Here is a 14,899-nt window from a genome sequence, read left to right on the forward strand (position 1 = left end):
ATGTTTCTAATTGCAAAGCTGTAAAAATGTCTGGGGAAATGATTCTGCAATAAAATATTCATTGGTGCAATTAAGTGGATTTATTCGTAGTGACAGTGATAATTCGTTGTCACCCATCATCGAGTACAAACTGAATGACTGTAGTGAGTTGTAATAAGCTCATCTGGATCTATGAAGTGCCCTTTCGACTGACAGTTTGTAACTTGCTTGCCAAAATGGCTTTGAAAATTTGTTGAACGCCAAAATATTTTTGTTGCCCATTTTGAAGAAGATCTTGACTTCTTGTTTTCAAAGAAGGGTATATCCATATAACATAAAAGCTGCATCCACTCTTTTGAGATGATTGATGTTGAAAGTATTCACGAGACTTTTAATCCTATGGCAGGTAAGTGCATACAGACTTTTCTAATCCCATGGCTGATAAGTACATATGCGGTGAATATATGTATTTCATCATATGTAGACGATTATAAAATTTGCATGAGTTAGAAGATGATTTCAAATGAATCAAGATACCTGATGACTAAGAACAAATTAACAGGTAGCAACAAATAAGAACGCAACGTTAATTATCCGCTACCATGCAGCTGAACAGTTGTCACGACATAAATTTCATGTAAAATTGAGCACTTGTTACTTTGTATTCATTACAATATTGCAGTCACTGATTCTGTGTTTAGGAGATAACAAGTGAACAAAATTCTGCATTTACTCTGATAGCATTGTCAGGCAGATATTGCTGCCGTTAAATAAACAAATATTTTCTTTTTTTTTAAAGAGAAGACGGTAGTGATACTCGTTAGTCATTTATAATAAATTTGTTTTATTTTTCTTACCTTTTGTGGACTTAAAGTGAGCTCTGATTTATTCCAAAATAACCTCTTTTTGTCAAGGATTTTCAAGGACCTCAACGTATTTATTGTTTGCCATATCGTAATCGGTGATCAGCAATATGTCTTCACTGGAACACTGGTATATACCAGTACGCACTCGCTCCATTCTTTTTTAAAACAGACCCTTTTCCTTTTTATTAAAGTAGGCATGATAAATTAGAAATGTCGACTACTTGTCGATCTTACACCTTTTGAAAGATGTGACCATATGGACGCATTTGGAAATTAAATATTGCACAAAATGGCCGACAGAAAGAAAATATTTAGGTTCTACTGGATTAAATTATCCGTTTTTTTTTCTTTACTTATTTGATAATTTGAGAGTAAACTCAAAACGATATCTTAGATCGGTATACCGACATGAACATGAGTGACTGGGAATACCTGAGATATATATATATACTTTGCTCACCCACACTGCAGTTTTTATTTCAATTTTGTCAAAGAATGTCATTTCATTATGTGGTTTCATCAATGCGTTATCTGACTTAACTGCATATATGCCTAATACCCTGAACGTTAGAGGACAAACTCAGAGAAATATGGTGCAACATATTGGACGTGAAATTTATTTTATACGTCTTTGTTTTTAATCTTTAGCATTAATGGTAGACAAGCATGTGGCGTGCAAACTTAGATATGTATACATATTCCATTTTTGTCTGCCATTTGTCAAGAAAAAAGGAAGCAAAGATCAGATATCACTGTTTCTGAGTATCTGATCCATACAATTACATTATTTAGGTGCCTTATGTTTCACGTAATAAAAACATGTATGTCATAATATCACTCCATTATCAAGCGTGGGCATTTTAAATTAAATATATAAGACGAATAAAAAACGTGTAATAAATCCGTTCTGAACTTCATGGTAAGAAAGTTGTTGTTGTTGTTGTTGTTGTAGGGTTTAACGCCATTTTTCAGCACAAGATAGGCCATATATGGCGGCCAGTATAACTGGTGGAGAAAGAACCCTGGAAAACCCAGGAAAGAACCACCGACCCACGAGAAGCTACTGGCAGGCTTTCCCACGTACCCACGCTAGCCGAGCATGGTAAGAAAGTACACGCACTGCGATTTTTGGCACAATTGACTTGATTGGTTTGAAAATGAGATTGTTTTCAAAGTATAATATCGTCTTTCGATGCAGACTTCAAAAAAGACGATACATCCCAGATTATATTATGGTCTAAATATAGTCACGTGTAATAACATTGAAGGTTTCTTTTGCATAGTAACGATATGTTATTTCGTTGATAAGCTATATTTCGATTGATTACGTCTTACACGGAATGAATCATTGCAAATGAAGAGACCATTTGACACATCTATAATTATGTATAGCTGATTGATTGATGAATCGGTAAAATGCCTGGTTTTTAGGTGTCCAGGATGCCTCACTCAGTTTACCAAGTATTTCCCATACCTCGCTGGACCGACATGCCCAGAATGGAGTTGAGGACAAAAACCACGTAATGGTTCACTGGACACAGTCAGGGCCGATATATGTTTCCTCTGCACGATCTGATAAGGAGAAAGATGACATCGACGATGGCAAGTTTAAATGTTACATCGTCTACATTATTATTATTATTATTATTATTATTATTATTATTATTATTATTATTTTGTGTTAACTTTGCTTCCTTGGCTTCTAGCCATGTTATTTCGTGCTAGGGTAAAATATGTATCTGTCGAACCCTTTTATATATATGGATTTCCATTTTTTTATGAAGTTAACTTGCACGAAGTAACTAACTGGAAAATTGAACATTCCCTTAACAAACATGAGCTTGTCCCAAGCATAATATCCCAACTCACTTAAACTTTTGTTTCGTTTGAACCTTTGTTGGTCCCTTACAACCACATGCCGATAGCTAATGTTATCTAAAGTTATAAATGTAAATAATACACGCAGATATGAAGATTAGAAAGAGTTCACATGCAGACTTAGATGGACGAGCAAAAGGAGACGTATACATGTATGACGGAGAGAGAGAGAGAGAGAGAGAGAGAGATGTAATGATTTATTTATTCTCGCAGCTCAATTCTTTGGGAACACTCATTTTATCCATTTATTTAGCAATTATCTTATAGTCACCTTCAAACCACCCACATGTATCAAACTATTCCAGGATCCGACTTTTGAGAATGGTTGGAAAACATTTATTTTTGTCCATTTAATTGTTTGCCAAAAAGTATGCAGCGAGCCTCCGATAATTATTACGTAAACAATTTATCATACACGAAGTCTGCAGGTGCTACATTTTACTAACATAATCACTCTTTGAACGAAATCCTCCTGGTAGTTAATCGTCGGAGATGAATGCATTTTATTTGCACACCAGTCGAGGAAATCTCACGAGTTGTACTTGTAGCAATTAACACATACTCGCCATAGAAACGGCGACATGCATAAAAAAAAAAAACTCTTTGAAAATCTGACAAACTGCTCGAGGCTGACTTAGAACCTGAAAGTCGGCGAATTCATGGTATATACAAATATTACGATTTCAAGGGTAACTGATAAGTTAAAACAGAGGTATCAAATTCCTTATTTGTCAAAACTTGTTTTAAATATTAATTATTGTTACTATCACTTGTTCTGCGTCAAAAATCGAGAGATTGACCTTGATATTGACTACAAGCTGGAAATGACACATACAATATATGAAAGAAACTGTAGCAGAGGAAGAAGCACTGAATATAAATACGCTACATATGTTAAATAAAGGTGGTGATATACGTATTATGGCAAGATAGCAGGATATAAAATTTGCAGAACATAACGTCTTAAGAACTGAACACGACCCATTGTCGGTAAATTAGCCTGCAGTTCAATAGAATCTCTTGTATCTTGTATCCCTCACTCGATTTTGTTGTCTTGCCGGAACCGAATGTGAGCTTGTCCCTGTAGTCGGGCAAGTTGATTTGTGAATACCTGTAAACACACACACACACACACACACACACATATATATATATATATATATATATATATATATATATATATATATATATATATATATATATATATATATATATATATATATATAAAAACCCTACAACAACAATAACAACATATGTAAAAAAAAAATAATTATGCAAATTATGCAACACCGTTTTATCTGCTTTCAGCCCATTATCGAAAGATTGCCGAATTTCTAGTTGATTTGAGTGGCTGAACATTTATAATTGTTTTAGTCATTTTAGTCATTACTGAAGAAATGGCAATGTTTGTCGATTTGAACGAATGCTGAAGAAAAAAGAAAGGATTTATTCAGTTATCTTAACCTAGTCGACGTTTTCTTTTTCGTTTTACTATCAATGTGAATTTTATATATATATATATATATATATATATATATATATATATATATATATAGTTCAGTGAACACGATACAACTGTTTATCAGTGATTGGACAATTATTTTGGTCCGGACATGCTTTACTCCTGCAATTTTTATGGCAGGAACAGTTTATTAGACAAAAGATAGGTTTGTAATTAGAGAAGGAGCGGTAAATATGGCAGTACAGCATATTCGGTGTGTACATAAATGGTTATGAATCGACCATCACCTTGGGTACGAAACGACCAATTTCGACTGGGTACGAAACGACTTGGGTACGGATTGACCATAAGTTCTATTCTATACTTGCATTTTCTATGTATCTACGATGTACATTCTCAGTTGCATTTTTGCTTCTGCCAATATTTCTTCCTAAATATTATATGTATGATAAGAAAGACAAAAAAAACATATCCCACAAAAATTAGCAACAATAAAAACCGTAACATCCTAGAAGTTACAATATAAAACAGTGACATTTACAAGTCAGATGTAATAAAAAATATATTTTGGAATATATATCTTGTCTGTTTCGGAGCATTTAAGTTACCTGGAACACGTTTGTATTTGTGAGAATATTATAATCTATTCGACCGCTCCGGTGGCCTAGTGGTTAGAGCGTCCGTCTCGGATGCGGGAGGTCGTGGGTTCGATCCCCGGCCGAGTCATATCAAAGACTTACAAAAATGGTACTAACAGCTGCCTCGCTTGGCGCTCAACATCAAGAGGTTAGTGTTAGGACTGGTCGGCCTGGTGTCAGGATAATGTGACTGGGTGGGATATCATGCTACATGTCTGCGGCATGATGCCCCAGTGCTAAACATCACTGTAAACTGTCACACTGCTGACATCGTAGCGATATGACTGAAAAATTGTTAAAAGCTACGTTAAAAATCCAAATCACACATACACACACACATAATCTATTCATTTCGTAACATCTGCTTAAAATGTGGCTGGATCTTGGAAGTCTCGCATAAAACTAAATAGTTCTGGCAGACGACTTACACTCATGCCATTACATCTACAAGAATAATTATTTTGTGTGTGTTTTTTATTTAGAAAAATACCGAATGAGACGTGAGTGAAATATTGCATGAAACGTTAAGTCAATCCAAATGAAAGAGTACTAATTTACATATAAGATGACGTGAATATCCGTGATCAGATTTTAGCTAAAACATTTATTGATTAAATCGGAATATGACTTTATTGTAGCTTAGCCGAAAATCAAAATGTTCGTTTTCGACATTTCATAGTCGGGTTAGAGCGTCCGCCTCGGATGCAGGAGGTCGTGGGTTCGATCCCCGGCCGAGTCATACCAAAGACTTACGAAAATGGTACTAACAGCTGCCTCGCTTGGCGCTCAGCATTAAGAGGTTAGTGTTAGGACTGGTCGGCCTGGTGTCAGGATAATGTGATTGGGTGGGACATCATGCTACATATCTGCAGCATGATGCCCCAGTGCTAGACATCACTATAAACTGCTACACTGCAGACATAGTAGCGATATGACTGAAAAATTGTTAAAGCTACGTTAAAAATCCAAATCACACACACACACACACACACACACACACACACACACACACACATTTCATAGACGGTGTAGTTGCCAGTATGTGCGGTATGTCAGGCATGTACTAGTGTGACAATTTCGAGCAAACAAAAATGATATATTTTTCAAATGAATCGTGTCACACCTTTTTCTAATATAAGTATCGTTTGTAATGTTGTAATTATGATGTACATAGCTCCAAATATTAATAACCTGCTCAGACTGGGCATGATGCCAAGTATGATCATTAGAGCATAAAAAAGAGGTCGCTATCTCGTCCTTTCAACGGCAATAATTAGTCATATTTAAGAAAATCCAATGCTGAGTCAACAATAACAATATTCCAGTCTTCAATAAACTACCTAACTTACCTGCCCTGTAACTAATTATCAATAATGAGAGTGTTATTAGTAGATTCTGTCTTCCCTAACCAAACAATAAAGGAAATATTGCAAACGTTTTGGAAAGCTGCCGGTTGAGTGGTGTGTGTGTGTGTGTGTGTTTTAATCGTACAAAGATGCGAATAAGGCTATAGTTATGTCCCTTGATCACTCAGTGCACTTTCACCTAAAACCTCCATACTTTTTTTTGTTTTAGCAACAAACAAAAAAAAAAAAGAAAGTGGAAGATAGACGCAGAGTTAAATTCGAACAAAAGCTTCTAAATTTTAATTGAATATTTTCTAAAAGAATTGGAGCTAAAGTTACAGTTAAAAGTGTCATGCCACTAATTCATCATCAGCTATGGATACACTTGATCTCGGAGTTTTGAGAACATTCTTAAACTCAGTCTTGAAATTTCTTAGCCCTACAATGTAAGACATAGCACATGTTGTTTTTGTTTAAGTGCTATGTCTTACTATCCAAATAACGGCCTTGTATAGCGCGTTCCGATGTCGTTGACATCGGAACGAGTAGTCAGAGTTTCAGGAGTATCTCACACATTTGGCAGCAGATCTCGACACTCTTCCACCAATTTATGTGTAATTAATATGCGTACTGTGCTGTCTTTATCCTGGTGGAATGAAAATATCACACTAGCAAATGGACGCGTTTTCATGTTCCGTTGACATACATTTGAATTTGTTGCATTGCGACGGTAGTCGAGGTATGCCGAGGTACGTTTAAGTAGGTTCATCTGGCGGATATGTTTCTTGAACGAAACGAAACGAAACCTTGCCTTACAGTTCCAATAGACATAATATATTTTTATTCGTTTCGTTAAAGAATAATATTTCAACTTAACCCGATTTCGGCATTCCCAGCTTTCATCGCTTTCCAGCCAACTGAACTGTAGGCCAACGAAACTTCATCATCATCATCATCATCATCTTTATTTCCTTCCATGGAAGATTACATGATATAAGAATAAATCATCTGAATACAATCAATAAAAAAAAAAAAAAAAAAAAAAAAAATATTCTATATTGGAATACAAATTCTTACACAATATCAATCAACAAAGTGTTCGTCAACTCATAAGTTGCAAGTTTCAGTACCTTATTTACAGAAGATAGCTGCACACTGCATGACAAAGTATGCTGCATACAGGACGAATAGCTTGGAGTTTTCTTTGTCGATTACTCCTGATGGTAACCTTTTACCTAAAAGATATTGTAGTTGCAGCTCATCTTCTGCATTAAATAACGTAATGTGCAGGCTCAGGGGAAATTTATCAGTAAGGAAATCCCAGAAAGAATTTCGAAAGTTCGACATATAAGGACAACTAACACAACAATGAAGTATCAAGTCTGTATAAACATTCCCACATCTAATACACATATCAAGCTGTGTTTGTGGAACAGCAGCCCATAGTTTAGCTACATATGTAAATACCTTAGTGTGTTGTCTAGTTTTAGCCCACTGCCACACTGAGGCAGGTCGTAAGTATTCGTGTATCGAAGAGAATCTATCAAAATCTGCTTGATTAGACATACGAACTCTCCAGAGGCTATTTTCAAGACCAACAATTTTTGACCTTACAATTTCTTTCCAATTATGTTTATCTGGAATTTCAGAATAATGTAAATAATCAGTTAGATACCCGAGCAAGTCAAACTTCTTTGAGGTATAATATAAATTTGAAATTAACCCGCAGCTTGACATGCATCCGCTCAGAATGAAGTGAAATAACGCAACGTTAAACACACGTTTAGTATGTACATTGTTAGGCATCAAACACAATCTGTGTAAAAACATCAATTTTCTTCTATCAATTTCGGACTGCGCTGATGTCCATCCTAGCATTCCCAGGGCAATGTCTGATCTTGTATGTATTGGAAAACCTTGTAAATGTTTGGCAAAATACCTCAGAGTTTTATCCAATAAAGCGAGGTCACTTTTTGAAATGTTACACCATAATTCACTTCCATAAAACATTGAAGGGAAAATTACCTTTTTAATTACATTTGCAGCAACCAAAGGATTTAAACCATTCGGTTTAATGCCAATACCAAACAGACCGTGAAAAGATTTTTTCCCTTTCTTGCATGCATCGAGTATTGCGTCATGCGACGTCAGCTTTGAGTTAATCCGGTGACCCAGGTGTGTTGCCGAATCGGTGACCGGCAAACATGACGGGCCAAGATACCATTTCATATTGATAAAATTCTTGTATTGGGGTCCGAAAATGATAATGTATGACTTTGTAACACTAAGCTCGAATCGCCACTTATTACTGTAGTCATTTCCAGCCAACTGAACTGTAGGCCAACGAAACTTGAAAACAGGTCCATTTCTTTTGTGAGAATTTGAATTTATTAGAGAAAAGACACCAGGGTAAGTTAAGTCTGACAAAAACATTATAACTTTACTTTGTAGGAAAGCGTCGTTATTGGTTGCCAGTTGTGTGTGATATTTCTGAAAATTTGACTTTCGTTATACTGTTAGTCGACATCAAAACACGCTACACAGCGCCGTTAGTTAGGCTGTAAGACCCACGACTCCCTAGAACAAAAATATAGGGTGATGTGTCTCACATTGTTGGACTAGAAATTTCTAGGATATGAAGGTCAGTTATGACATGCCGTGTACATATGCGGACCTAGCCTCTCAGTTTCTGACGAATTATTTGGATATTTGCTAAACTTTTGTTTTTATTATCACATGGAGATTACCGTTTTCTCCAGAAAGGTTCTTGTAATGTTTGCGAGAGATTATCATACTTTTGTTTGTTTTGCACTTAAAGCAACAGAACCCCTTCGGTGGTCTAAGTGGTCAGAGCGTCCGCCTCGGATGCGGGAGGTCGCGGGTTCGAGTCTCACAGTGTCATACTAAGGACTTATAAAAATGGTGCCTACAGCTGTCTCGCTTTACGCTCAGCAGTTGGGACTGGTCGCCTGGTGTCATGATAATGTAACTGGGTTGGACATGATGCTACATGTCTGCAGCATGATAACCCAGTGCTAGATATCACTATAAACTGCTACACTGCTGACATCGTAGCAATAAGATTGAAAACTTGTTAAAGCTACATTAAAAATACACACACACACGCACACACACACACACACACACACTCACTCACTCACTCACTGAAAGCAATAATAGGTTATTGCAGATATTTCGTTGCACAATTTGACACACGTGTTTTGACGGATTGTTATGGTATATTGTATGTTGTTTTATACTGTTATTTATTCTTCCCTATTTTATTGTCACAATCACATAATGATACACATATTGTTTCACACTAGACATCTGACAAATTATAAATGTGACGGTTATTATCATGTCTTCATTTTGGAGAAGTACTGTTGTGAAATTATTAGATGCGCAGCTGGTCTACCAGTTCTTGACGGATTGTTATATTTTGAAAGCTTTTGTTTCACAGTCGGATTAAGATACGCATTTATTTTCACCGTGAAGCTCCAATGATTTTTGAGAGTTGTAACATCAACATGCCGTGCCTTGGATATCATGAAGATGTGAAGACTTTAGAAGACTTGAAGACCTTTCAGGCTTTAGACTCTTACGATTTCTATTTTGAATGCATTGTGTGTGTTTTTTGTTGCTGTTGTTGTGGGTTTATTTTCTTCTCTTTTTTTAAATATAAATTTTTTCTTCGCATTTCAGTGTGACATGCCGCACTTGAAAATGGCGAGATTATTCTTTGTATTATTATTATTATTATTACTATTACAGAATACCGCCCTTTTACACCTCCTCCTCCGCGAGAAAGGCTTAGTTACACAAGGTACCAATTACAGCTCCTGAATGGTATTTACAGTCAGGTACGCTACCCTAACAGCATCCAAAAACAGCTGATAGCCAAGCGAGTCGGCATTACCAGGGAACAAGTCAAGGTTAGTACTGGTAGTGATTCCGGTTTCTGTACTGTCAAAGGAAATGGTTTGCATTACCTTTCGTGTTGCTCCAAGAAAGGAGTCCGATTCAACTCATTTGGTATCGTTCCTCGGACGATCACCGGCTACATTTTATCATCGGACCAGAGACAGGGTCAATATTACGAGTCCTTTTGTCTATTTCTTCTAAATGAACTGCTTTCATTTCTTTTGGTACCAAGAAATGTGCCAAGGTCACAAATATCTGGGTATAGATATTAAAATGGCACGTGGTATCGGATACCGGTTATCACTGTTCGGAACGTCTGTATCTGACTGCATCTGTTAAGGTACTAAGATGAGACAAATGATGGGATAATGGAATGAGGATAAGTCTTTGATGTCCTCTACTGTCTGCGAAACAAAATCCATTCCTTGACGGTTCCTGTTAATTATAGTTTGTACGAATATTATGATGTGTTCGGGCGATACCAACAGTGTAACAGTTGTTAGCAACAATGCTTTCCAGAATGCTTGCACTTTTAAAATTTCTGAATAGTCTATGTCTAAACTGGCTTCTCTTTTGTGAAATAATAAATTGGTCAACTTCCAATTTGAGTACCATAAATCTGGGATGTTTAATAGCATTAAAAGGCGATTCAAGCTCATTTACGTTTATTAACATTGGACGAACTGAGCTTAAGAATATGTCGAATTGGTTGGTTAACTTTTCTTCTTGCTCTTCGAACCGAATTAGGCATATTTAATGTTTGTCTTGTTTTTATGCTTATTAATAATGTTCTGTTTTCAGAAACGAGCTAAGATCTTTGTTTTGTCAAACAAAATAACACAGCCTTTAAAACTGCCAGTCTTTTTATATTATGTGTAGGGAAAAGATGATATCAAACGAAGCTTTGGTCTTATAAAGGTGCACAATGTCTGTCACCCCTCAGAGCAAGACCATTAAAATGATGTCATAACGGAAGGAAACTTATGTCCACTTGGGAAGATACAACAGCCTTAGCCAACCTGGAAAACCCACCACTGAAGCCACTGTGACCTATTCTTTCGTCTTGTGAAGAACTGAGGGCAGAATATTAATCACAAATAACTCAGTAGAAACAAATCTCTCTTCTAGTCAGTCTTGGCTCATGTATAGGGTATTTAGTAAAAAAATTTTACAGCATTGCAATGGACTTAACAGACTCTGCCACTATAACCTAATTACAAACTTTTAGACAAAATGCTCGCGATTTGCTAACTGACAAGCGCATATTATATGCCTATAGTGATGCTAAAGTTAACACATTTTCATGTTTTTTTTATTATTGCTAAATTGATTTAAAAAAAACATTTATGCTCATGTCAATGTCGTAATTTAGAGTATAAAACAAAAGAGACACTTATAATGGAGTGACTTCATGGGAGTAAATATGCTAAACTATTTACATATAGCTATGTATGGAAAAAGTCACTTTCCTTATTTCTGTTGCAACCACCACAGTTAAAATATCACCGTTAAGCCCCCAACTGTAGCATGTTTGACATTTTTTTGTGTCTTGCAGGTCTGGTTCCAGAACAGACGGAGAAAAGATGTTGTTGGAGCCATCAAGTCCAAATCCGATCAAGAAGAGGACAAAAAATCAGATAAGACTGACGATGACAACGATAGTTCCGGAGGAGATTCATCCAGTGTTTGTGGTGAACCATCTGAAAACCATAAAGACTTAAAGGGAGGTGATTTGGTTTCCTCTGTTGTCATGAAAAGTATCATTGCGGAGCTGACGCGATTTGAGAAAAATCCATTGAAAGTGAAGAAGACCAAGAAAAAGCATAAATCTGACAAAGTAAAAGCTAATGTATTACGAGTTGGATTCGCGAGTATTTTGGCAAATGGTTACGATATGGTATCTCCCCCGAACCAAATCACTCCTAGTGCTTTTGAGAAGAATATGAGTTTAAACCTCTTCACTCACTCAAAGGAAAGCTCTGCATTTGAGAGTCCAAGGGTTGGAAATGGATCAGTTATGACTCTTCACGAGTCTAGTGTGGGGACACTTCCGTCTGGAAATATTAGACAGTCTAGCCTTCAGTCTTCATTACACACGCAGGCGACACAATCCCTCCTTCCAGGTGGACAACATAATTTGTATCGACCAAACGTCAAACACTCTGACACTCCAGTGCTCTCGAATTTACCTTCGTATAAGTTTTGTTTAGAGGCAAGAAGTAAAGATGTTATTCCCGCTGGTCCATCTTATTCACATAGTTACTCTCTGAATAGACCTTTCCATTACGTGTCGGGCTCGAATCGAAATATTTCGCACTTAACGAATCCTAATGGAAATTTGGCTCTAAATAATGTGTTCCCATTTCCGTTCATAGCCGATTCCCCTTTATTACTCTCATCTCTTCGACATGCCGAACAGCCATTCCATCCAAGTGCTCACTACCTCCATCTCTCTCACAAGAATGATTCATATCAACCACTAGTCATATCGTCGCTTAGCAACCCATACTTTGTGTCACCACCCCCAGGACCCGCTTGGACCAATAATAATCTCAGTGGACATTCTCTTCCGAATCTGACACAGCTGTGATTCATCCTGTCATTAGTAGAGTCAGTGCATGTATGAACATCTAGGATCATTGGAATGTATTGCTGGAATAATGTGGGACAGTTTCAACTCAGAAAGCAATATACTGACATTTAAACTGCATTGGGCACAATGTACAAAGGCGTATCTAATCCAGCAGTATAAAGAAAGGCTTTTTGATTGACTTCTGAGTTATCTTTTGTATATATTATAAATATTTGTAAGGAAAAAAGAGAATATACTTTCATATGAATGTTCTCTAACTCATGGTGCTCTGAGAATAAATATACTTAGAATATCCAAACAATAAACAGTCATACAATTAGTAGTGCATTCTGGTCTGTCGTGTTCCGTCTTTCTTTTTATACCCATCTATTTATTTATCTTCCTTCTCAGCAAAAGATCTGACATCTACCAATTTATCACTCTGTCACACTTTTCTGTCTATTTATCTATTTACGTGTGTATCAAGAGGATGAATTCTTGAGTTTTCGAAGTTGAAGCAATTTGTCATAACTCATTATTACAGATCTACGTAGCTGTGGTTCATTTATTCGGCGTCGAAGATGCAGATATCTTGAATGCAAAGAGCAGCACGTCATGATGTATCAACTCAGGAAAATATAATAAGCACGTACGGAGTCGAGAGAATAACTTGAATATAGCAAGGAACATCTGGAATTATTAGTGGGATTGATACTTATGATAATATTGCATTTTAAGTATTTGTTCATTTGACCCAGGTGGGTCAGTTTTACAATTTCCATCTTCTTAAGGAATAAATAGAATTCTTAGCATTTACTGAATCCATCAGTTTACTTAAAATAAAATGTAATTATATGTCTTCTTATGCAATGTCCGTCATTAATCTTCTTATATTGTTCAACGGACTATTTAACTTGTAAAGTAGTATACTAATCCTAGACCATGGACTCTTCATATTTGGGAACATTATAAAGTTTGGGACTAAAACGATGTCATTATTATTATTATTACCAAAATAAATGAAGATTTATTCTATTGTCTTCATAATATAATACTGCTTAATGCCAATACAGACCTTCGTTCTATTTTCCACGAAGTACTGTCAAGGTTGTTAAGGACTGAATGGAATCCATTTTATTTACAAACAGAATGTGCAGGAAAAAAACAGCTAATGTTCAATTTTTAAGTTTTATTCAAAATCCACTTCTCCTTTTTACTAAATGGATTATTCATAAGTGTCAGTGACATTTTATTTTCAATACTCTCAGACTCCACATTGTTGTATACTGCATCAAAGTCTGGACAAAAACATATGGAATTGTTTTTATCATAAGTTATTCTTTCACTCACTCACTGCTAAATGGTGCATAATTTTTAGCCCTTTCTTCACAGTCTGAGTACCAGTCCCACCCATCTGCAGTGAAAACGACAGGTTACGTATTTGGTGTACGAAATGCCAGGCGCAATATCCTCATGCCTAAATATATCCCCACCTGGGCAGTATCTTAAACTCGACCGAAAAACTTTGAAACATGGTTGCTGAGTTTCAGTAGGTAGAGTTAACTGACGACAAAGTTCTCGGGGCGAAATTACCTTACAATCTAATAGTAAGTGCTAATTTTACGATATGAACAGAACAGCATAGTTCAAAGAGTATATGGTTCAGCATTAGCATCACGATGCTCACATTGCAGTTTTGTTCTGTTTGTCCGCACGTCAGATCTTGCGGGTCAAATATATTTATAGCAACAAAGCGAATTCGTAATATGCCCTGTTGTGCATTAGATTGTAGCCCTTAACAAATCTGTCGTCGATAATATAACCTTGAATTTTGGTTTTGTTTATCAGCCTTGTAATTAATACATATATAGAATGGTTTTGTCAAGGGATTTCTACTTTGTTGGTTAATCAAATAATCGATTGGTATGACCCGTCTTGAGGTATAGCGTAAAACGTTACAGCAATGTGTGACTAAGTTATATCACACAACTGATAGTACCTACATGTATGTAATAAATATAAAAATATCATCTGAGCTAGAATTTTTAAAAACTATTAAAGGCAAATCAGTCCTCATGTGCAAAAGAAATATTAGTATTATCATCTAACTGAAGTGGCGCATTTAGTATAATAGTTTGATTTGTAAACCAAATGTCTGCTGATCGATAGGGTTAGGGTTAGGTTAGCTTTCCGCGTACAATCTTCATGCATATATACTGGAGCACTGGCTCATT

General features: G+C 36.2%; 1 protein-coding gene across 1 annotated transcript; it reads left to right on the forward strand.

The window, feature by feature from the left end:
* The first annotated feature begins 339 nt into the window (after positions 1-339).
* LOC149804681 (uncharacterized) lies at positions 340-12,920 on the forward strand. Its single transcript, XM_089933196.1, has 4 exons — positions 340-385; positions 2,277-2,447; positions 9,944-10,104; positions 11,649-12,920. Exons 1-4 carry the CDS (start codon positions 340-342, stop codon positions 12,681-12,683), a joined length of 1,413 nt encoding a protein of 470 aa, XP_089789322.1. The 3' UTR covers positions 12,684-12,920.
* Positions 12,921-14,899: the final 1,979 nt, after the last annotated feature.

The sequence above is a fragment of the Sinohyriopsis cumingii genome, chromosome 2, assembly GCF_028554795.1.
Source record: "Sinohyriopsis cumingii isolate HCF-2022 chromosome 2, ASM2855479v2, whole genome shotgun sequence".
Lineage (NCBI taxonomy): Eukaryota > Metazoa > Mollusca > Bivalvia > Unionida > Unionidae > Sinohyriopsis > Sinohyriopsis cumingii.